Genomic DNA, 24,114 nt, shown 5'->3' with positions numbered 1-24,114 from the left:
GTGGTCTCAAGCCAGGTTAGAGCTGGGACTGCAGTAGGAGGTAGTTAAGCCATTTTGAATCTGCATAGTGCAGGACGGGAGCAGTGTACCTGTCTCCTGAGTGTCTCCCCTCGTTCCCCTCTCCAGCGGCTCTATGAACCAGTTCATCGCTGTGTACAACTCCAGCGGAGACGTCATCAGCAACATCAAATACTACGACGGGTTCATGGGACAACGAATCGGTGCCATCAGCTGCCTCGCCTTCCATCCTTACTGGGTACTGAAACTTTACAGTGTTTTACTGCCATTCATTATCATCATCGGCATTTAAAGCAGATCAATTCTAGAAATGAGAGCGCTGCTGCAGTGCACGAAGAGTTCTGATTGGTCCGTTGAGCTGCGGGATGACCTCCCCATGACCTCGGCATAGGGTTACAGCGGCAGAATTTCAAAAAGCATTCCGAATAAAAGTGTCATAGACATAGAAGAGGCAGTCCTGAAATGCAAAACGTACTGCTTATATATATATATATATATATATATATATATATATATATATATATATATATATATATATATATATATATAGTAAGTATAAAGAATGAACAGATGGCAACTATGTAACTAATTGGCAATGTGTTGTTTTAATGGTAATGTATAATGTGAGTGCACAGAGAACAGGGGCTTGCTGTGTCTTTATAATGTGTTTTTGTTTGACAGCCCCACTTGGCAGTTGGCAGCAATGACTACTACATGTCCATCTACTCTGCGGAGAAGAGGATGAGATAACGGCAGAAAGGACTCTCCTCAGAAGCTCCTCAAGCAATGGTGTAAATTCCTCTTGTATATATCCAATTCCCAACTTGAATGTCTAGTGATGGCTGCTGCTACTCAACACTTGAATCATTATTCTGATAGTGTATTGTTAGATCTGTGTTGGGCTACTGATTATAGACTTGGCTGTGCTGAGGCATGGATGTGTGTGTGTGTACATAGAATTGCAGATACACATTAGAGACCTATTTTAGACCACACCCCTGTGGGATTTGCTCTTTTTAAATAGTCCTTCTGGTGCGTCTCCAGAGCTAGTGCAGTGCAGGGGTCCTCGGGGGTATTTCAACCTGGTCGTCCGAATATAATAATGTATTTTTGTATAATAGTCTGACGATGCACACATAATAACTGTCAAGGATGTTTTTTTTAACAGTTTTCTGTCAGCCCTGTTTTATCCGCTCAGGAAAGCACCACAGCTTTAAAACCCGAAATGATTCGTCTGAAACAATGTCCTGGTCCCTGGATTCACACAGTACCTTTAATTAAGCAAGTGCCATACTCCGTGCTCCCTGGAGAGGTGACGTTGAAGTGCTGGTCTGATGCTGGATGTGCGTTCGGTTCACTGCAGGATGTACCGGCACATTGTCCCCAGAAAGAATTTCATTTTTATTTAAAAAATGTGACCCTGGTGTGCATAGTAAACAATCCCTTCATATGGCCGTGGAAATGGCCCTATGTGTGCACTGGGAAGCCTTGTAAATGTGGCTTAAATGGATTGCAACGTATTTCACTACAATAGTAACTTAGTATACAGTAAGCGCTGGTGGACAGTACACCCCCCAGGGGAATCGTGGTGCCGACACACATGGTGTTTGAAGCTGTCATGGTGTTTGGAGCTGTCACGGTGTTTGGAGCCTGTCATGGTGTTTGGAGCTGTCGCAGTGTTTGAAGCCTGTCATGGTGTATGGAACTGTCATGGTGTTTGAAGCCTGTCATGGTGTTTGGAGCTGTCGCGGTGTTTGGAGCTGTCGCGGTGTTTGGAGCTGTCGCGGTGTTTGGAGCTGTCATGGTATTTGGAGCTGTCGCAGTGTTTGAAGCCTGTCATGGTGTTTGGAGCTGTCATGGTGTTTGAAGCCTTCGCGGTGTTTGAAGCCTCTCATGGTGTTTGGAGCTGTCTTTGTGTTTGAAGCTGTCATGGTGTTGAAGCCTTCGCGGTGTTTGAAGCTGTCATGGTGTTTGAAGCTGTCGCGGTGTTTGAAGCCTGTCATGGTATTTGGAGCTGTCGCGGTGTTTGGAGCTGTCATGGTATTTGGAGCTGTCGCTGTGTTTGGAGCTGTCATGGTGTTTGGAGCTGTCATGGTGTTTGAAGCTGTCGTGGTGTTTGGAGCTGTCGTGGTGTTTGAAGCCGTCACTAGCTGGTTACTCCACTGGACAGGGGTGGATTTCAACTTCTGTGAAGTCTCTTTGATGTGAACCAGCTGAGTTGACCACAAAGCACTCGTCCCGTCAGTGTCCGGTTTCGACCCGTCGGAGCACAGCCCCCCCAAGTTTCAGACCCTCATGTGGTTGGATGCAGGGGCAGAGGGTTATAAAGAGGAGGAGGAGGGGGTGGGCGTCCCAGGAGATATTAATGGACATGTATCACTAAGCATGCAAACAAATAGAGAGAGAAAACAAATAGCTAACCGTTTCTGTGGAGCTGCATACTAACCTACCCACTGCACTTGCAGCTCCTCCTTTATTCCAAGCATGATGTCTCACTTAGTGCTTTGTGAGTCTCAACAATATTCAGCTGTCATTTTGTTTTTTCACATTGTCACTGACGAAATGCGACCCTCATTTCATAATACTGAGGTTTTAAGTATTTTGACTGACACTCTGCATACCAACTAGTCTAAAATGCAGTTGCGCTGCAGCTTTTTCCTTGTGCCATCTCAAGAGCTCCAGTCTCAACCTCAGACTTCTCGCACAGGGCCCCCTGTTTAATATCCATGCATGATGCGGTGCTGTTTCTCAGGGCTCACCCACGCTGGTCCTGGAGAGCCACAATCCTGCAGGTTTTCTGTGTTTTCTTTAAATCATCAATGGCTAAAGATCTGGAAACACATGTTAGTGTTGAGCAATTAAGAAAATAGCTGGTTCAATGAAGTAATTGAGAACTTGGGTGGAACGAAGACCAGAAGCCCATACGGCTCTCAGGACCTGGGTTGGCCACCCCTGGTTTATGTCATCCCGGCTTCCTTTGGCAAAACTGGCAGTGAAGGCTGGAGCCCCGTGAGCCTTTTAAGCTGCCAGACCCTCGCATGCATGAGTCGCACCTTTAGGGGGCGCAAAAGGACCACGGGCAGCAGAGATAGAAACTCACCCCTGGCAATATTCTCTTTAAAACGCTCTTGTAATAGTGTGCTAAAAGTGTATCATTTTAGAATATCAATCAGGTGTTCTCCACAGCAGTACAAAGAAATGTTTTCTCTGCTTTACTGAACATTGTCTGTATGGAGGGAGAGAAATCTCTTACAGAATAAACCAAATCCCCAAGACTTTGTGCCGCTCTCATCTCTTGTTTATCTTGCACACACATTGTGGGATGTGGTTTGAACCCCAGAAAGTCCCACCTGTTCACACATAGAAAAGGATGTGCGCTTTGCTGAGCTCTCTTTGAGAAGAGGAATGGGGAGCACTCCTGTACAGGATACCAGGCATCGCAGTCTGTTTTTAGAGGAATGCAGCCTTGGTATTTAGAAAGCAGTACAGATCCTTTACTGGCTGTTTTCAGAGGCTGCCCAGTGGGACTGAAGAAACGCTACATTGTTTTACCATCTCCAGTATTCCCAACACGCACCTATCTAGCTTTTCAAAAGGTGACAAATAAAAACTATCCAAAAGACATCTGTTCTGCATGAGAGTCCATTAGCATCTGAGAGGCCATGGTACTCGGTGTTATTCTCTACACGAGTAAAGAATCATCCGTCACAATCAGTTTTACTTTTCAAATGGTGCCTGATAAAAGCCCTCCAGTCCACATCACAAGCAAAAGGTCCATTTATTTTCAAAGCATCGTGCAAATCACAGGCAACTTCCATCAACCAGCCAGCACAGGCATTACAATTAAACACAGACAACTTCCATCAACCAGCCAGCACAGGCATTACAATTAAACACAGACAACTCCCATCAACCAGCCAGCACAGACATTACAATTAAACACAGACAGCTCCCATCAACCAGCGAGCACAGGAGTTACAATTAATTCAATTAAATGAAACCCCAAAATGTTAGTCGTGAAAGCCATGCAGTATGATATAATAATTATAAAGCACATCAAAAGTTATAATTGTTACAACCTGAATTACTGAGAAACATGAATTATTTGTATGATTTTTGGCAGTGGTTCTGCCTCGTGAACAACACCACTACATGTTCACCCAGTGTAGACCTGCAGCCCCCTCTGGTGTACAGACAGCACAACTGCATGCCAGTCAGTGGTGTGTTACGTACTGCCCATTTAACCAAAGATATTCTGTTCCCATCAGAACCCTGTGACACAACTAAACACTTCCTGTCTTTGGATACTGTTTATAAAAAAAAACACGTGTTGCATAGTAGAGAGATCAATATGATTACTCGTGAGGAATGCAGCAGAGTCAGTTCCAAAATCTAAGAATGCACGCTTTGTACAGTAATAATATATACCTGTCACTGTAAAAACAGGTGAGACCGCAGCAGTGGAAATGACAGGTGACTGCTGTGCATTGACATTTGAACCCTTGTCGAAATGGTTAAACATTACATTTGAGCAATAGGTCATTGCTACATATACAGAAGGTCCACAGAATTGACCCTTGTTTAGACTAGAGCCCCATCCAAGGGGTCAACTACCGAGTCACACAGAGTGCCATGGAATTCCTTCAGCCGTTTTTAAAAACATGTTTGAATTGAGAAGGCCCTGTGTGTGGTTAATACACCAGGGCCTAAATGAGTCAATCATGTGATGCTGGTGTTAGTGTGAGGGAGTGTGATCATGTAATGCTGGTGTTAGTGTGAGGGAGTGTGATCATGTAATGCTGGTGTTAGTGTGAGGGAGTGTGATCATGTGATGCTGGTGTTAGTGTGAGGGAGTGTGATCATGTAATGCTGGTGTTAGTGTGAGGGAGTGTGATCATGTAATGCTGGTGTTAGTGTGAGGGAGTGTGATCATGTAATGCTGGTGTTAGTGTGAGGGAGTGTGATCATGTGATGCTGGTGTTAGTGTGAGGGAGTGTGATCATGTGATGCTGGTGTTAGTGTGAGGGAGTGTGATCATGTGATGCTGGTGTTAGTGTGAGGGAGTGTGATCATGTGATGCTGGTGTTAGTGTGAGGGAGTGTGATCATGTGATGCTGGTGTTAGTGTGAGGGAGTGTGATCATGTGATGCTGGTGTTAGTGTGCAGGAATGTGATCATGTGATGCTGGTGTTAGTGTGAGGGAGTGTGATCATGTGATGCTGGTGTTAGTGTGAGGGAGTGTGATCATGTGATGCTGGTGTTAGTGTGCAGGAATGTGATCATGTGATGTGGGTGTTAGTGTGAGGGAGTGTGATCATGTAATGCTGGTGTTAGTGTGAGGGAGTGTGATCATGTGATGCTGGTGTTAGTGTGCAGGAGTGTGATCATGTAATGCTGGTGTTAGTGTGAGGGAGTGTGATCATGTAATGCTGGTGTTAGTGTGAGGGAGTGTGATCATGTGATGCTGGTGTTAGTGTGCGGGAGTGTGATCATGTAATGCTGGTGTTAGTGTGAGGGAGTGGGGGCTGTGCAGGAATGTGATTATGTGTGTATGACTGGGGGGGAGGGGTTGTTGCAGTTTGAAAAGGATATTGCATTTCAGATTCAATGCTACACAAAGAAAAGTGGCAGAGCAGGCTTCCTCAGGAAAGAGCAGTCACTTCCTGGAAAATTAGCAGGCTCCGAGTGATAACCAGCCCTCCAGCCTTCCCACTCCCAGTCCAGCCCAGTGCAGGAATCAAGCTGCGCACACAGGCTCACCCGCTGCCTGCTCCAGCCCAGGGCGTTCTAGTATCCGGCAGTGAATGCGTAAGAAATCACTTTGTACTGGCAGGGACTGCGCGCTCACTGCCCCACGACAGTGCTTCACTAGCAGGGTACTTCAGATGTCCATCACGATGAACTTCTACATCGTCCTTGCGCTCGTGAGTCTAAATTGTAAGTAGAATTGTATTTATTATTATTATTGTTGTTGTTATTTTTTTCCCACCCCAGCAAACCGATTGTATGTACACCACTAATTCATATTTTTGTTCATTCTGTTTTTTTTCAGTCAGAGGGGTTGAACTCCTGTCTGGTAAGTACAACATCATTCATAGCGTTTTTATTTAGATTGATTTCGTACAGTTGAAGATTTGTAACCTAGTTAGAGCAGGACCTGCGTCATGCTTTATCTTCACTGCCGTAATAACCGACCAACAAAAAGTACCAGCAGAAAAACCTACCGAAAGATTGTTGAGCCAGGTGAAACATTTCAGAGATGTCGTCTCGTTCCTTTTCTTTCTTCTCATACAGTATTCATGTATTAAAGGAACATATTTTCTGGCAATAGCCCACTGTGTGAACGCCACTGCCAGGAGAAAGGGGTACAGAGTGCCAAAATGAATCCTTAACCATCGTATTACTGACATTTCAAAACAGTTATCCTTGAAATGTAAAATATTTAACATTCCTTTGATCTTTAAAAATGATCATTATTATTATTTTGTTTGTTTTACCAAATCTAACAAGTGTTTTAAACAGATACTTTGGTCTGTTCAGTGAAGTAAGACCTGCGTGTCCGATCATGGAGACAGAAAAACTAAAAACTAAAATCGACCATTTTCAGTATCGGCAAAAACATTAAAAATAAAAATAAAATAAAAAATGGAGTTAAGATAGAAGGGATGGTCTTTTTCAATGAGTTCTTTCTGTTACTAAACTACTGTGAAACAGCTCATTTGCCCTTTAGCAGCATTGAATTCACTTGCAGTTCAGTGTTCTTTGAGTGTGCTCTCTCTCTCTCTCTCTCTCTCTCTCTCTCTCTCTCTCTCTCTCTCAACCCTTTCATGCACGGGGATAGTTAAAAAAAATACTCAAATGCATGATAACCTCATATGAGGATGCCCCCCTCTCCATATAAATCAAAGGGATTTTTTTTTTTTTAATTCAATGAAAAATATATTTATTATGTGTCCAAAATGACTTTCTTTCAGCTATTTTCACTATCCCATGCATGAAGGTTGAGGCAGATGGGACTGTCCTATATAAAGGGGATAAAGCAAAAGGGTTAGGGTTAGTGGATAGGAGGCTGTGTGGTCCAGTGGTTAAAGAAAAGGGCTTGTAACCCGGAGGTCCCCGGTTCAAATCACGCCTCAGCCACTGACTCATTGTGTGACCCTGAGCAAGTCACTTCACCTCCTTGTGCTCCGTCTTTCAAGTGAGACGCTGTTGTAAGTGACTCTGCAGCTGATGCATAGTTCACACACCCTAGTCTCTGTAAGTCGCCTTGGATAAAGGCATCTGCTAAATAAATCTGCTAAATAAATTCTAAAGGCTAGTGCTATGATGGTAAGAAAATGAAGGTTGGGATATTTGGATAGCTTGAGGATATTAAATACAGTAATGCTTGCATACAGTAATGCGCAGCTTGATTTAGTTGAGCGTTTGAACTCTCTGGGATCTGATCTGGCGAGGAGTCTGGATCGTCACATTATTAGCACGTTAACAATACGTTTTTTAAAACACTGCTAAATTTAACCATGAGGATCAAACTAATCCAGCACAATGGAGCAGCACATTGATACAGTTTGCATGAGGTTTGCTTTTCAACACATTTCGTGTATTGTGCAGTCGCTTGTGCAGAGGTTCCCCACGTGTGTTCAGTAAGATTACCGCCCCCCCCCAAAAAAACCTCTAGATGAATGCGAGAAAACCTTTTTGAATTTCCCCAAATACCACTAGGATCCTGTTTTCTAATTGTAAACACAAACAGTTATGCAGTAGAAATGTTCAATATATATTGAATTTATTAAGAGACAATTCATGCAAGTAGAACTGAAATCCACTTTTAAATAACACCAGAAGCTCATCATATTAAGCTCTATTACAGTAGATTCTTCTTAATTGCAGAGCCCAGGTGCCTTCTGTAACAGTTTTATACAATTACCAGCCTATACAATTACCAGTGACATATACAGTGCAATACATTTACTTGTTTACCTGCATACAATTGTGAAGCACATTTCTTTTGAAAGTGTCTGTTCCTTATTCTGGTTAAATGCATTAAACTGTGAGTCACACGGGATATGCATTCACAGGAATCTACTGCATGTGCATTTTCATAGGAAACGTGCTTCACTTTTTTTTAAGTTAACGGGAATATGCAATTCACTGGAATGCACTGTACTTGTATAATTCTGTTTTTTTATGTTCAGATCCAGAATGCACAGCACTGTTACATTTCTTGTTAGCCAAAAAGAAAAGGGAGAATAAATATGTTACTTATTCTAGTTTTATCTTGAGGTTAATGTTTTTGATGTTGTAAACATTTTAAATGGCACACAATTGTGCTGAGGTGGGAAGTAAATGGTAACGTGATAAACATTTACAGTGCAGAATATTTTTTATTATTTATAATAACTTCAGAAAGCGAATACAAGCGTTTCCAAAGACTTTCCTAAATACTTTCTCTAATTCTGTGCATCAATTCTGCTGCTTGGTATTCTGTCTTAAACCAGCAGCTTGTCAGTCCCACTGTTGTGAAAAATTATATATTAAATAAACAGGGGAAAAAATCTGATTATTCTGCCTATTATTGCAACTGGTATCATTCAGTGAGCAAAAATTAAAGGTAAAGGGTACTTAAGCTAAAACCCCTTGACCAGAATGGGTACAGTTTCAAAAAAAGGATGAAAACCCCTGCCCTATAGAAAGAATGAACAATTCTTTGCTTCATAAAGTCGAATGAAACCTGCTGAATAATGTTATGTTAACATATTGAATTACACACCGCTGTGTAGTTTTCCATATACTTAACAAAAAGCATTGTGACATTACTAAATCTAACATCAAATACTGTACAGTTAAGATTTGCATAAATGTTACAAAAATAGTTGGCATATCAGAGGTGTACAGAATATGAAAATGTGGCAGATCTCTAGCTGGCAGTGAGTTTCCAAGATATCTGTATTCTCCAGATATAGAATGCATTTTGTGTGCACGTTGTTCATTGAAAAAAAAAATCTAAAGGATGAACCTATTTTGCAGCGGTCACTATAAACAAAGTGACACTTCAGATTGACCCTTCCAGCCCTGTGCAAAGCGGCCGTAACGTTACCCTGACCTGCGCACTCGACATCAGCATTGCCGAGCCCAGCCAGTCTCACCCACACCAGTACACCTTCTATAAGGAGGACCAGATTGTGTACACCAAGAATGACACCAGCGACCGACTGCAGTACAGGATCACAGCAGCTAGGGTGTTCCACTCAGCCAGCTACAGCTGTGAGGTCAGAGCTGAGGGGAAGAGGAGGGAAAGCAATCCAGCTACACTCTCGGTAACAGGCAAGTGGTGTTCCATGGACCAGATCTACTTCTGATTTTATTTTAAACGACGAAAGGAAATTTGAAAAAAGGTATTTTTGTTTACGACTGTAAGTCGCCCTGGATAAGGGCGTCTGCTAATAAATAAATCATAATAATAATAATAATAATAATAATAATAATAATAATAATAATAATAATAATAATAATAATAATAATATGTGCAGCAAAGCAGCTGTCAAGAGAATTTCTTTTTGGTGTCTGTTTGCAACTCTACATTTATAGGTAAAAAGGAACAAACAAGCACTTGGGAAGTTTCTGATTTAAATACTTAATAGTGGGCCCGAAGTTGTTTATTTCTAGCTTTTTAGCATGGACCCAATAGCAGCAATTATATGTGCTTTATTTATGTTCAAGATTTAGCAATAAGTCATAATTTCAATTCATCTTACTTTTATTCTAGCAAATTATGAAGAACCTGAATGTCGATCAACAGCTATCCATTCACCTCACTGTATATAACAAGGCTTCATTTATTTGCCCTGGTCCAGGTCTGCAGCAGCCTGTTCTGACTCTGAATCGCAACACAATCCGAGAGGGAGAGGAGGTCGCTGTCCGCTGTGCTGCCCCCGAGGAACTGGGATCCCTCATCTTCAACTTTTATAAAAACTTGTCAAAAGGCCCGGTCAGAAAGCTCACCAGAGCTGTTAATTTTGCCGAGACCACGTTTAATTTTGAACCAGAAGAAAGAACCGCTAGCTTTTATTGCACTTTCTCAGTGACCACGGTGCCTGATGCTGGAGCGTCGCCCCCTAGTGCCGTGAGGAATGTCACGATATCAGGTGAGAATCGCATCATGACTGGGGTTCAGAAACGCTCCAGTCACTGAGAAAACAACTAACCAGCCTTCCATTAGATTGAGGAATATAGACACAAGGTGAGCTTCCAAACAGATTTACTCCTGTAGAGCTAGGCAGGGCCTGCAGCTGACCCACACCCACCTTTCAAAAGCCACACCACCTGTTCTCAAGGGTTGCCATGGTAAGATTTCTGACAAGACTGAAGTGAGCTCAACTAGTTCTGTGTTTTCTTGTGTAATAAAGACAGGGTAGTATCATCTGGTAATGGATCTCGCTCAGCTTCTCAGTTTATTAGAACACCATAATTTAATGAAAAAAAAAACAACTCGTACTTACTTTAAAGACAGAAATGTGTTTTACGGTAGAGGCCGATATTTTATGTTTAAAAGATGATTTTAAAATGTTTATTTTTTCCTCCTCCAAGAAATATTAAATAATCCAATCATGGATGTAAAACCGGCCCAGAATGTAACTGAAGGAGACACGTTTGAGATCATCTGCAGGGCTGACGACTCGACCAGCACTGCCAACCAGCAGATAATATACCTGCGAAAGAAAAAAGACATACTGACTCATAAAACCGGCCGTGTAAATTACACCAGTACTGCTCACTCACACGACTCGGGGGACTACGAGTGCATCTCCGACTTGCACAATGTGCAGAGATCAACTATAAAGACCCTTCGTGTGGCAGGTGAGATGCCTTTTCAGTCTATTCAGTATGCGTTGTTAGGATCCTAAACTGTTTCCGTGTTAAGGAGCCCAGTTGTAAAGGATTGATTTGTTGGAACGCAGAGTGACAGCAGGATTGTAATCAAAGCTGTTTCTGTCTGCTTTGTTTCAGAGTTGTTTTCTAAACCAGTCTTGCTCGCTGAACATCATGAAATAAACGAAGGCGGTCGGTTGAACGTGACCTGCTATAGCAGGTACAGCACTCCACAGAACCTTTCCACTGCGCCGGGACTCAAGTATGCACTTCTCAAGGATGGCACTTTAAAAACAGCTGCCTCTGTCCAGTCAGGCTATGTGAATGAGAAAGCCTCTGCAGCCGAGGGAGGGCTTTACTCCTGCAATGTGACTGTAAAGGGAATAACCAAGAGCAGCGAACAGGTCCTTATCAAAGTGTATGGTGAGCACACACTCGTTAGTAAAGGGACATTTCTTTGCCCCATGCTTTGCATTTTCCATAGTTTCCCCTGGTTTGCCATGTTTATTAATATGCTTTATCATATGTTTGAACAGTTCTAGTGACCAGGCCCACTCTGAGTGTAATTGGATCTTCAGAGGTCATTGCTGGGAAGTCTGCTAGACTGAAGTGCCACTCTGAAAAGGGATCGCCTCCCATTACTTACGTCCTGCTGAGAGGCAACCAGACTGTGAGCATCCTTGCAGTGAAGCAGGAGGTGGCCGTGTTCAACGTCACGATGTCAAACACGGGCAGCACCCAAGAGTACAGGTGTGAAGCGCAGAACCGAGGAGCCAGCAGTGCCAAGCTCAGCAACGCAGTGCGAATCACAGTCATCGGTGAGACAACCCAAAGCTTTACTCCCCAGAAATACACAGGTTGAGCCTTAATCCTCATTTAAATAACAGGTGCTGGGGAAATAAAACAACATGTGGTGTTTGAACTCTCCCGGACACTCACTAACAAGGATTGCTTTCCCCCCCACAGTTCCAGTATCCGGTCCGACGCTGGTGCCAGCCAAGGGGGTGGTCTCTGAAGGGGAGAACCTGACTCTCATTTGTGCCTTAGCTGACGCCACTTTACCCATCACCTTTCAGTTCTTCAGGGATGAAGAAGAGCATCCTCTCCACTCCACAACCACAAATTCCACTAGAGCAATCTTTACCAAGTTGGTTGGCACAGAGCACAACGCTGGGTACTCCTGCAAAGCATCAAACAAAGCCGGCACAAGCAGAAAGAGCAACCGAGTGTCTGTGACTGGTGAGGGGCTTCCTCTGCTTCCACTGTGTCAGCAGAGAAGTGTGTCGGGTCTGACAGTACTGTCGGGTGTATGGGATTGAGTAGGTCCGTGGGAGGCTCTTAAAAGGCTTGTGATATATACTCTATATATAATATATATATGTTACCTCTCCCAAACACAGCATTCTCACAGGCCGCTCATCAGTTATTCCTGTCTGTTTAGTTTCCAGATTTTCCCATGGATTCATTTGTAATTAGGGCAGCACAATCCTCATAGCGGAATCTTAAAAAGTATCATAATATAACAAAAATCTAAAGATATCTGTGAAGAATGACTTCAATCACAGGTCCCTTTTGCAGCACTTAAGGATAAGGAGAATTTGTACATTCACTTGCAGTGCAACAAACCCCACACAGACTAGTGCATCTATAAAGAAAGTCTGGTGTGAAAGAGTGCGCAATAAACTGTCCTTTCAGTGTCTGTTTATTCTGGTTCAGTGGTGAAGCACTGACCACTCATTCAACTCTCATTCTAACACATGCTGTGTTTCTTCCTAGTAACAATGAGCACATGGAAGAGAACACTAATCATTCTGTTTTGCATCGTGATTATTCTGGGCGTCGTCGTGTTCTGCATCGTTAGATATAAACTCAAACAGGGTAAGTGTGCTGTCTGGATATCATTGTGCTGCACATGTACCCCAAGAATGTTTTTTAAAAACTGTGTATATTTCTCAACATTTTTCTTTCTTGGCAGCTAAAAATGAGAGCAGCATGGAAATGGCAGGGTGAGTTTTCTTGTCTTTTGTGGAAAGTGTTTTGAAAAGGTAATGATGTTTTCTAAATCAATAAATCCAGGTTTAAGATAAGGAGCTGCAGTATATACTGTGCAGATGAGAGGACTGTAGGTCGTGTCTTACACCAGTAAGGAGGAGATCTGCTGCAGTGATGGTGTTGGGAGGTAATAAGTTACAGCTGCAGTCTAGCCAGTGTACAGCCCAGATTAAACACGTTCAAACCTGAGATCCATTCTGTTTGAAAATGAATCTTCATACAGAACCAGAGACTACTAAACCAGGACTGTGTTTAACACAACCATTCGCTGAAGATTTCACACCTCTGCTAAGAGTTCTTTTTAGCTTTATAAATCTTTTTTTTTTTTTTTTTTTTTTGGTCAAATACATTTTCATTCAATAAATGTGTTTTTTTTTTTTTTTTAATCTCTGGAAACCATCAAGCTCTGCACGTACTGATGCAGTGAGAAATGTCTTTGAGAGTGAATTATCCAACGCTAATACAGGTAGTTGATTTTCTTGATTTTATCTGTTTTCTGGTTGGTCGGTTGATTTTTGTTTTTTTGTCATTTATGCTTTAGTGTTTATGATCATTTTACTTTGCTTGTATCCATTAACATTCACTGTTTTTGAACTCTATTTAATTGGTACAATGCAAGGTTAGAGTAGTATACTGAGCATCAAAAGAAACGTATCACTTATATCTGAGCATCAAAAAGCTGTGTTTAGTTCATGTGTGCGACTGGCTGCCTCCTGGAACAGTGAGCACATCCTGCCTGGACTTTCTGTGTGCTCCCTGTGTAAACAGGCAGTGGAAAGTTACAAGACAATGATCCTCATCAGTCCAAGTTCTTATCTCCCAGTTTGCATTGTAGTGTATATTGTAATATAGATATGATGAAGGCAAAGGCACAGTAAGAGTCTGATATTTTGTAGATCAAGTGTGTCAGTGATCCGAGCGTCCTGTCCTGTACGTCACCAGCCACCCTGTTTATTTCCAGGCGCTGACCAGCACGGTGATGTCATTGCAGTGAGAGAGATCAATGGAACTGAAGGTACTGCCTTACTGAACCCTGCCTGCACAGCTCCCAGGGTGTAAGAGACAGGCTCTGGCCAGGTGCACAGTGATTCACACTGCCTTACTGAACCCTGCCTGCACAGCTCTATTAAACAGGAGAGGCAGTGAGGTCTGCTCAATACGTTCTGATCGGACAAACACAGCATTCAGGGCTTGTGAAGGCGTTCCAGTGGGAACTATATTGATACACCATATAGTGATGTATCACAAGCAGCAATACTACAAACGATCACGATATTGACCAGAAAGTGGAAGCTGGCAGTAAATATGCTATTGACAGGTTGCACTGCCAGGATTGTTAAATAAGAGCAGCTGTGGATTTGCAAGGCTGAGTCAGCAGAAGGAGAATGGAACGCTTCTAGGCTGTTCTAATGGTGGAAGCACTCGGACGCACCCATTGACTTGTGTTGCTTTCATTTCAGTTGGCAGTGTGGATGTGGGCTGTGGGGAGGACTCCAGTGACCCTGACATTGAATATACAGAGGTGATGCATGGGGAGCCCGACGCTAGCAGAGGTAAGGATTTTAAAAGTGAAGATAAACAGCAAAAACAAAAAAGACAATTGTTCTGCAAAAAATCATGGAAATCTAGTCTTTGAGAAAGAAAAGCCCTTTGAACTGAACTGGGAGCTTATTTATTGCATGTTAATATACCGTGCAACAAAAGAAACTTATCACTATTGTAACACATTTATTTTCGAAAAAAATAAAGTATATAAATGATGGACATTGACAAATGTTTTTGGTTTCTTTTTAATCACTCTATCATTCATCCTTGACCATGACACGCTTGAATGACTATGACTGAAGCATATGCACTTAATCACCTAATTAGTGAGACAGTTGATTGGACACTGGGTATGGAGTGTTTTCAGCTGTTGAATTGCAAGCTTGAATAAAAGCAATAAAGAAAATCACAGAAATAAAACAATATGCCATGTCTGTCAAGAGAGCAGCACCATCGTGCAATCGGCATTTTGGAGGCTGGACTAGGGCAGCGTACTGTGGCTCACCGTCTTGGGTGCTCACAGCCAGCGATTTCAAACCTGGCGAGACGGTATAACCAGACACACTGACAGGCCACAAACTGGGAGACCAAGAGTCACAACCCCTCTCCAAGAGCGACAGATCATTTTGCAGCATCTTCATGATGTCAGTTGTTAATCGGCACAATATAAAGTCACTCATCTCATCTAGTGAATTTTATCCAAATATAAGTGATACGTTTCTTTTGATGCTCAGTATATTAGAAACATGACAAATCCTTCTAGAATTCTGACCACTGTGTTCTCAACATGTTTTCCAGCTCCTGTGATGAAAGGGACAGACACCATGTACAGTGAACTCCAAAAGTCAGAGAACAGTATTATCTAATACAGAGCGGTATGTGAGCTTAATCACTGTCACAGTGTTATCTAATACAGAGAGCAGTATGTGAGCTCAATCACACAGTCACAGTGTTATCTAACACAGAGAGCAGTATGTGAGCTCAATCACACAGTCACAGTGTTATCTAACACAGAGAACAGTATGTGAGCTCAATCACACAGTCACAGTGTTATCTAATACAGAGAACAGTATGTGAGCTCAATCACACAGTCACAGTGTTATCTAATACAGAGAACAGTATGTGAGCTCAATCACACAGTCACAGTGTTATCTAACACAGAGAACAGTATGTGAGCTCAATCACACAGTCACAGTGTTATCTAATACAGAGCGGTATGTGAGCTCAATCACACAGTCACAGCGTTATCTAATACAGAGAACAGTATGTGAGCTCAATCACACAGTCACAGTGTTATCTAATACAGAGAACAGTATGTGAGCTCAATCACAGTCACAGTGTTATCTAAAACAGAACAGTATGTGAGCTCAATCACAGTCACAGTGTTATCTAACACAGAGAACAGTATGTGAGCTCAATCACACAGTCACAGTGTTATCTAACACAGAGCGGTTTATGAGTTCAATCACACAGTCACAGTGTTATCTAACACAGAGAACAGTATGTGAGTTCAATCACACAGTCACAGTGTTATCTAATACAGAGAACAGTATGTGAGCTCAATCACACAGTCACAGTGTTATCTAATACAGAGCGGTATGTGAGTTCAATCACACAGTCACAGTGTTATCTAACACAGAGAACAGTATGTGAGCTCAATCACACAGTCACAGTGTTATCTAACACAGAGAACAGTATGTGAGCTCAATCACACAGTCACAGTGTTATCTAATACAGAGCGGTATGTGAGTTCAATCACACAGTCACAGTGTTATCTAACACAGAGCGGTTTATGAGTTCAATCACACAGTCACAGTGTTATCTAACACAGAGAACAGTATGTGAGTTCAATCACACAGTCACAGTGTTATCTAATACAGAGAACAGTATGTGAGCTCAATCACACAGTCACAGTGTTATCTAATACAGAGCGGTTTATGAGTTCAATCACACAGTCACAGTGTTATCTAACACAGAGAACAGTATGTGAGCTCAATCACACAGTCACAGTGTTATCTAACACAGAGAACAGTATGTGAGCTCAATCACACAGTCACAGTGTTATCTAATACAGAGCGGTATGTGAGTTCAATCACACAGTCACAGTGTTATCTAAAACAGAGAACAGTATGTGAGCTCAATCACAGTCACAGTGTTATCTAACACAGAGAACAGTATGTGAGCTCAATCACACAGTCACAGTGTTATCTAACACAGAGAACAGTATGTGAGCTCAATCACACAGTCACAGTGTTATCTAACACAGAGAACAGTATGTGAGCTCAATCACACAGTCACAGTGTTATCTAACACAGAGAACAGTATGTGAGCTCAATCACACAGTCACAGTGTTATCTAATACAGAGCGGTATGTGAGTTCAATCACACAGTCACAGTGTTATCTAAAACAGAGAACAGTATGTGAGCTCAATCACAGTCACAGTGTTATCTAACACAGAGAACAGTATGTGAGCTCAATCACACAGTCACAGTGTTATCTAACACAGAGCGGTTTATGAGTTCAATCACACAGTCACAGTGTTATCTAACACAGAGAACAGTATGTGAGCTCAATCACACAGTCACAGTGTTATCTAACACAGAGCGGTTTATGAGTTCAATCACACAGTCACAGTGTTATCTAACACAGAGAACAGTATGTGAGCTCAATCACACAGTCACAGTGTTATCTAACAGAGCGGTTTATGAGTTCAATCACACAGTCACAGTGTTATCTAACACAGAGAACAGTATGTGAGTTCAATCACACAGTCACAGTGTTATCTAATACAGAGAACAGTATGTGAGCTCAATCACACAGTCACAGTGTTATCTAATACAGAGCGGTTTATGAGTTCAATCACACAGTCACAGTGTTATCTAACACAGAGAACAGTATGTGAGCTCAATCACACAGTCACAGTGTTATCTAACACAGAGAACAGTATGTGAGCTCAATCACACAGTCACAGTGTTATCTAACACAGAGAACAGTATGTGAGCTCAATCACACAGTCACAGTGTTATCTAATACAGAGCGGTATGTGAGTTCAATCACACAGTCACAGTGTTATCTAAAACAGAGAACAGTATGTGAGCTCAATCACAGTCACAGTGTTATCTAACACAGAGAACAGTATGTGAGCTCAATCACACAGTCACAGTGTTATCTAACACAGAGCGGTTTATGAGTTCAATCACACAGTCACAGTGTTATCTAACACAGAGAACAGTATGTGAGCTCAATCACACAGTCACAGTGTTATCTAACACAGAGCGGTTTATGAGTTCAATCACACAGTCACAGTGTTATCTAACACAGAGAACAGTATGTGAGCTCAATCACACAGTCACAGTGTTATCTAACACAGAGCGGTTTATGAGTTCAATCACACAGTCACAGTGTTATCTAACACAGAGAACAGTATGTGAGTTCAATCACACAGTCACAGTGTTATCTAACACAGAGCAGTATGTGAGTTCAATCACACAGTCACAGTGTTATCTAACACAGAGCGGTATGTGAGGAAGACTTACAGTCGTAAACAAAAGATACATTATACATACTGTAGATATCCGGGATTTGTTCTGAGAACGCTTTTAGAAGTGCAGGTTTTCCTTTGATAAACTGTGTGACGGGTTGCACTTGAGAAACAATGAGATTACGGAAACATACTGCACTGCAAAGCCAAGAACATCAAGCGGAGATTTGAAGCAGCCAGTGACGCCACTTCCTCTGTCTTCTGTTAGCAGGGCTCTGTTGAATACGCACAGCTCTATCACAATACTGTGGAGTCCAGACAGTAATCCTTCAGACGAGAGACGTGCAGCCTTGGTTTCCAACAAACCAGAGGAGTCAACTTCCAATTCTGCAGCAAAGCTGAAGCATATTTATTTTGTATTGTATGGCCCGTCTCTGTAATGTGCTGTTTCAGTTATTTCAATTAATAACACTTCCATTACAATAAAGTTGTCCTTGTTCCGTGGATGGGATTGCACTTTCAGTTCTGTGAGTCTATATTCTGAGTGATCAGGGTAATATGCAGGTTAGGTATATTCTGAGGGATCAGGGTAATATGCAGGTTAGGTATATTCTGAGGGATCAGGGTAATATGCAGGTTAGGTATATTCTGAGGGATCAGGGTAATATGCAGGTTAGGTATATTCTGAGTGATCAGGGTAATATGCAGGTTAGGTATATTCTGAGGGATCAGGGTAATATGCAGGTTAGGTATATTCTGAGGGATCAGGGTAATATGCAGGTTAGGTATATTTTGAGGGATCAGGGTAATATGCAGGTTAGGTATATTCTGAGGGATCAGGGTAATATGCAGGTTAGGTATATTCTGAGGGATCAGGGTAATATGCAGGTTAGGTATATTCTGAGGGATCAGGGTAATATGCAGGTTAGGTATATTCTGAGGGATCAGGGTAATATGCAGGTTAGGTATATTCTGAGGGATCAGGGTAATATGCAGGTTAGGTATATTCTGAGGGATCAGGGTAATATGCAGGTTAGGTATATTCTGAGGGATCAGGGTAATATGCAGGTTAGGTATATTCTGAGGGATCAGGGTAATATGCAGGTTAGGTATATTCCGAGGGATCAGGGTAATATGCAGGTTAGGTTCTGTTTCTGGAACCCAGGAAATGTAACGAGCCCAGAATTCAATGCAGTACCGTTTATTCACCACATGAGGGCAGTCCTCACCATAGGAAAATACTTTATTTCCACCACGGCTGGGTGATTTAACTTTGACCTCCTGTGTAATGATACAAAAAGCCATCGTCTTACCAAGAGTTCATTGTATTAAAACTGGTCAGTTACTGCTTGTGCTTTGAAATCCTGGTGTTCAGAGGCTGAGTGAAGACTAGGTCAGGAATAACAGACACAATGGATTTCTGTGCTGTGAAAGAGATGCATGCGTTTTTAATGTTTGTTGACTCGTGGGTGTGGTTGCACGGTGTATCACTGGGTTGTAATTGCATTGACAATTACAATCTTATCAATGGTTTTTAGCTGGGTTTGAACAAAACAAACATCTGTAAAATAGTCTATTCACGCAAAACACAACCAATGTGAAATGATATGTATCTGATTTGATTAACTGTCATCAGTGGTGTATTAATAATATCACAATGATCATTATCATTGGCACTGTCCTTGGAGCTCACTCAGCACAGACAGCACTTCAGTTTTAATTACCAAACACATGCAAATCAGCAGCTTATTACCTGGACCCATCAAACAGCCCAGACTTGTGTTTTAATGCAAGGATCCTATCTGAGAGCAAAACTCAGGGCATCAATCAGACTGTATGACTGATTATTCCAGTCCTGCTGCAGGGAGCTGCTGTATGAGTTCTGCGTGAAAATGTGAGGTAGCACTTCAAAAAAGAAATACCATCGCCATCCATTCATTCTCTCTCTGTCTGTCTGTCTGTCTCTCTTTTTAAAAAAACATTGTTTTATTGTTTATAAGTGTACGTTGTTATTGCCTTTTAGTTACTGAGCATAATAATACAAATCCAGTTTGAAATGACAATAAGTGCATTTGCATGGTGGCAGATGAGTAATGTCACTTTACTGGAGGCTTGCCTACTGTTCTGGAGTTTGTGTATTTTATCCCCTTACTGGACATTTTTACCAGAAAGGGCGGCTGCATTAGGAGACGCTGCAGCTGTTGGTCTTGTTCATGGGCGGCCGGGAGCTGCTGTCCTTGGGGAAGGTCTCGCTCCAGCGCCTTAGTGCTGGGCTCAAGCAGCTGGGCAGGTTGGCCTGCTGCAGGAGCTCACTGAAGACCTCCACCACGTTCTCATTGTCCTTGGCCGAAGCCTCTAGGAAGCGGTTATTCCAGTCGAGCCCCACGGTGGACTGACACCATTAGTAGACCTCAGCTGTCACTGGCAATAGACAATCCAAAGCACAATTATTATTATTATTATTATTATTTATTTCTTAGCAGATGCCCTTATCCAGGGCGAATTACAATCGTAAGCAAATACATTTCAAGTGTTACAATACAAGTAATACAATAAGAGCAAGAAATACAATAACAATGCAATAGTACTGTACTATTCACAAGTACAATGCTCGCACTCTCCCTCTCCCTCTCTGGTACGCTGTGCTGTTATAGTACCTTAGCAACAGGTTGTCATGGCAAAAAAGAGCATAGAATTAACATGTTGTAATGTTGAGCATTAGGTGTGAAACTGGATCAGTACAGTTCCAAGGTGAAAGTCTCTCGGATCCAGGTTATTTCATATTTGTAATGGTATCTCTGGTTTGTATTATTCCTCCAGGTCTTTCTAAACATTGCCCTGTCTCTGCACTCTCCACCACACATACAGCACTGAGCATCCTTCCTCTCAGCATTAACATTTCTGTTCATTCCACTGATCCCTGGTCTGCTACAAACAGAAAGTGCAAGGGTGCCCCCTGCTGTACATGATGTGCATTCACTTTCCATTCATCAGCTGTGTTTTTCAGAACAGAATTTTTTTTTTTTTTTTTAGAAACCATCACCTTTAGTCGATCTAGGATTGACAAACCGGTTTGTGAAATTAAATACACAAAAACAGCATAGTGGCTGACACCACACTGACTGTCACTCCAACTGCTAATGTACCCTGACAAGAAGAAACTTCCACAGGAGAATCTAAAAATAAAACACTGCCGTGGGTAGAAAGCCTGGGGATTAATAAACAAAGCGTGTAAACTGGGGCAGCGCAGTTCACTGTGATTTAATCAACAGGAAATACGAGTTCACTAACATAGCTCCAAACATACTCCCATATAGAGTGTGGGTCGCCGTCTGTTATAGAAATGTATGCGTTTTGAGTTTAGGCTAGAGGTTATTTTGAAACCGGTGAGGAAAAGGACTAGGCTTAAGCGAATTCCAGTATGGTGACTAGGACCTCATGCATTGTATGAAGATACCTGGGCGTTAAGCAGAGAACATCAAGGCCTGCCCCTTCAAAGCACTCCAAGATCTTCTGAGTCTTAAACAAGGCTCTTGGATTAGGGAGGAGGGGCCCTAGCGCGCTCACCATGACAACTCTGCAGATGCAACTGGGTACGAGGAAGTAAACAGGGCGCAGGTCTGTGTTAATGAGCCCTGTGTTGAGATTCCATGCGTCTTTGGAGTGATTCTTACAGGAGCAGAGAGGAGCAGCTGCATGGCAAGATCAAAAGCACAGAGCTGTCCACAAGGTTTAAAGGGGCTGCTCTACTGCATGAGGAATGTGCAAGCCTGCAATCCCAAATGCAGGCTTGCGCATATGAGCCACAAGGACATCTCAGATAACAGCATGTTGATTAAAAAAAACAAAGCAAGCAGAGAATCTCAAGTCTCTGTAAATAAATAAATAAATAAATATTACACACATATATATATATATATATATATATATATATATATATATATATATATATATATATATATATATATATATATATATATATATATATATATATATATATATATATATATATACATATATACATATACATATACACACACACATACACATACATACAGTTTCAACAAAAGATAAACAGCTGCATGAATTAATTTGATTTTAGTTTGCAGGATGTATTTTGGTACAGAAGTTATGCAACCTCCTTGCATATCTAGGACAGGCTGAGCAGTAGCTTGGTTAGCAGCAGTAGATAAAGAGGACAGAGCTGGGGGGTTTGGATCAAGGCATCAGACACAATCCCAACTGCAGTACAGACACAGAGACCAGGGAGGAGAAGGGACTGTTGCTGCCTAAGGAGGCAAACTGCACTTTTTCTTCACAAGTCTGTTTTATAGGTTCTTATTGTGTGCAGACCCCTCTCCCCTATTGCTGCTCTAGGTGTGCAGCTCACAGTGCTGTGTGTAAATCAGGCACGTGTTATTGCTGCTCTAGGTGTGCAGCTCACAGTGCTGGGTGTAAATCAGGCACGTGTTATTGCTGCTCTAGATGTTCAGCTCACAGTGCTGGGTGTAAATCAGGCACGTGTTATTGCTGCTCTAGATGTTCAGCTCACAGTGCTGGGTGTAAATCAGGCACGTCTTATTGCTGCTCTAGGTGTGCAGCTCACAGTGCTGTGTGTAAATCCACACCTGGTCAGGAAGCGACACAGAGTGAACTGAAATGCTTGTGCGTTGTTAAGGAACTTGCATTGAGCCTTCTGCCTTGTCTAAAAGGCTATTGTTCTCATTGTTATTTGTAGGAAGTGCGTTTGTTCCCTCTGCAGTTATAAGGCAGCTGCTCTGGATCACTATCAATAAAAAGAAAACCAAGCAACCTACCAATTCAATACATACAAATAAACTGAGTGATCTAATAAATATCCTACATGCTGGTCCTGTCCTGATGCAACCTTTTAAAGGCTTCGTTCTAAACTATGAATACATTGATTTCTGGAGCGAGTCAATTTTATACCAATGCCTTGAAAAATAACAAAACAATCCATTTAATTGGTCATGTATTGGTTCAGGACTGGGCAGTTTATATATAATTATATCCATATATAAAACATATAACACAAAACAGACATCATGAATATTACATTTTGTACTGAAACTGAGCTTGTCATTTGAATCTGATTTAATTGTCATTGCTTGTCATTTGAATCTGATTTCATTGTCATTGCTTGTCAGTTGAATCTGATTTCATTGTCATTGCTTGTCATTTGAATCTGATTTCATTGTCATTGCTTGTCAGTTGAATCTGATTTCATTGTCATTGCTTGTCATTTGAATCTGATTTCATTGTCATTGCTTGTCATTTGAATCTGATTTCATTGTCATTGCTTGTCAATTGAATCTGATTTCATTGTCATTGCTTGTCATTTGAATCTGATTTCATTGTCATTGCTTGTCAGTTGAATCTGATTTCATTGTCATTGCTTGTCAATTAAAATGTAACAAGCTAATGAACCCTCTCCTGCTTGCATTTGCTCACAGTACAGCCCCTTCAATAGTACTGAATACGCCTTTCCCATACAGCCCCAATACTAATAAAAGGGTCTTTTCTGTTTGCTTCATAATATATACAGTAAGTAGGGTGTGCCGTCAGGGTCTTACTAGTTACTCTGCAGGTATCATTGAGAAATTGACAGATCAGTTATTCTATATGAACTATCATTTCTGATAAGAGGAATGCAATGCAGAAGAGCCTGTTGATACTGTCAGGGAGGAAGAGAAACTAAAGTCTGTAAGCAGAAGTAATGCAACTTACTGGCTTTGCCACGGCAGGTCTCGATAAGCACGGCCACACCGTGCAGCAGGGTGCGTGTTGATGAAAGGGGATCAGGTTCTCAGTTTCCTCCCCCCTGTGCAGTGAGGGGATAGCATTGTTTCACCCTGTCACGTCAGGAAGTGGACTCCAAATCAGTTGCTTCATGGTTCCTCTTTGAAAGCAGTTTTAACACCGTGCCTTCTAGCTGTCCTTCTGCAAACTTCTCAGTGCTTGGTGCAGAAGCACAGCTCCCCGGGGAAGTACAGTCCAGCCAGGAGATTGGTAATGTATTAACAAGATTAGCAGTGGCGGTGCCTGTCTATAGGGGGTTCTACTGGTAGTACTGGAGTATTTTAAGCAATTCACTTGTAATTTCTATTATTATTTTGGCAGTGCTTAA

General features: G+C 41.9%; 2 protein-coding genes across 6 annotated transcripts in view; both read left to right on the top strand.

Annotated features, from left to right (window-relative positions):
- LOC117423503 (regulatory-associated protein of mTOR-like) overlaps nt 1–3,293 on the top strand; it is an 84,032-nt gene extending 80,739 nt beyond the window's left edge. For all 3 annotated transcript variants that reach the window (XM_034039398.3, XM_034039399.3, XM_034039397.3), the window contains 2 exons: nt 127–256; nt 700–3,293. In XM_034039398.3, coding sequence (XP_033895289.1) covers nt 127–256; nt 700–768 — 199 coding nt within the window. In that variant the 3' untranslated portion in view covers nt 769–3,293. The remainder of the gene's footprint in view (nt 1–126; nt 257–699) is intronic.
- A 140-nt stretch (nt 3,294–3,433) lies between these two features.
- LOC117423502 (platelet endothelial cell adhesion molecule-like) lies at nt 3,434–18,470 on the top strand. Of its 3 annotated transcripts, none has more exons than XM_034039394.3 (15): nt 3,434–5,955; nt 6,071–6,094; nt 9,046–9,342; nt 9,873–10,163; nt 10,606–10,875; nt 11,026–11,310; nt 11,424–11,705; nt 11,854–12,126; nt 12,664–12,765; nt 12,863–12,893; nt 13,344–13,405; nt 13,901–13,954; nt 14,400–14,492; nt 15,283–15,359; nt 18,238–18,470. In XM_034039394.3, exons 1-14 carry the CDS (start codon nt 5,823–5,825, stop codon nt 15,348–15,350), a joined length of 2,265 nt encoding a protein of 754 aa, XP_033895285.2. In that variant the 5' UTR covers nt 3,434–5,822; the 3' UTR covers nt 15,351–15,359; nt 18,238–18,470. The 3 variants fall into 3 exon arrangements, 2 of the variants coding, with proteins under 2 accessions (XP_033895285.2, XP_033895287.2); XM_034039396.3 differs by having other exon boundaries at nt 18,235–18,470; XR_004547793.3 differs by lacking the exons at nt 13,344–13,405; nt 18,238–18,470 and having other exon boundaries at nt 13,931–13,954; nt 15,283–15,328.
- Nucleotides 18,471–24,114: the final 5,644 nt, after the last annotated feature.

This window comes from Acipenser ruthenus, chromosome 17 (genome assembly GCF_902713425.1).
Source record: "Acipenser ruthenus chromosome 17, fAciRut3.2 maternal haplotype, whole genome shotgun sequence".
In the NCBI taxonomy this organism is placed as follows: domain Eukaryota; kingdom Metazoa; phylum Chordata; class Actinopteri; order Acipenseriformes; family Acipenseridae; genus Acipenser; species Acipenser ruthenus.
The sequence above is the reverse complement of the archived record's forward strand: the minus strand, read 5'-3'. Positions and strand labels throughout refer to the sequence as shown.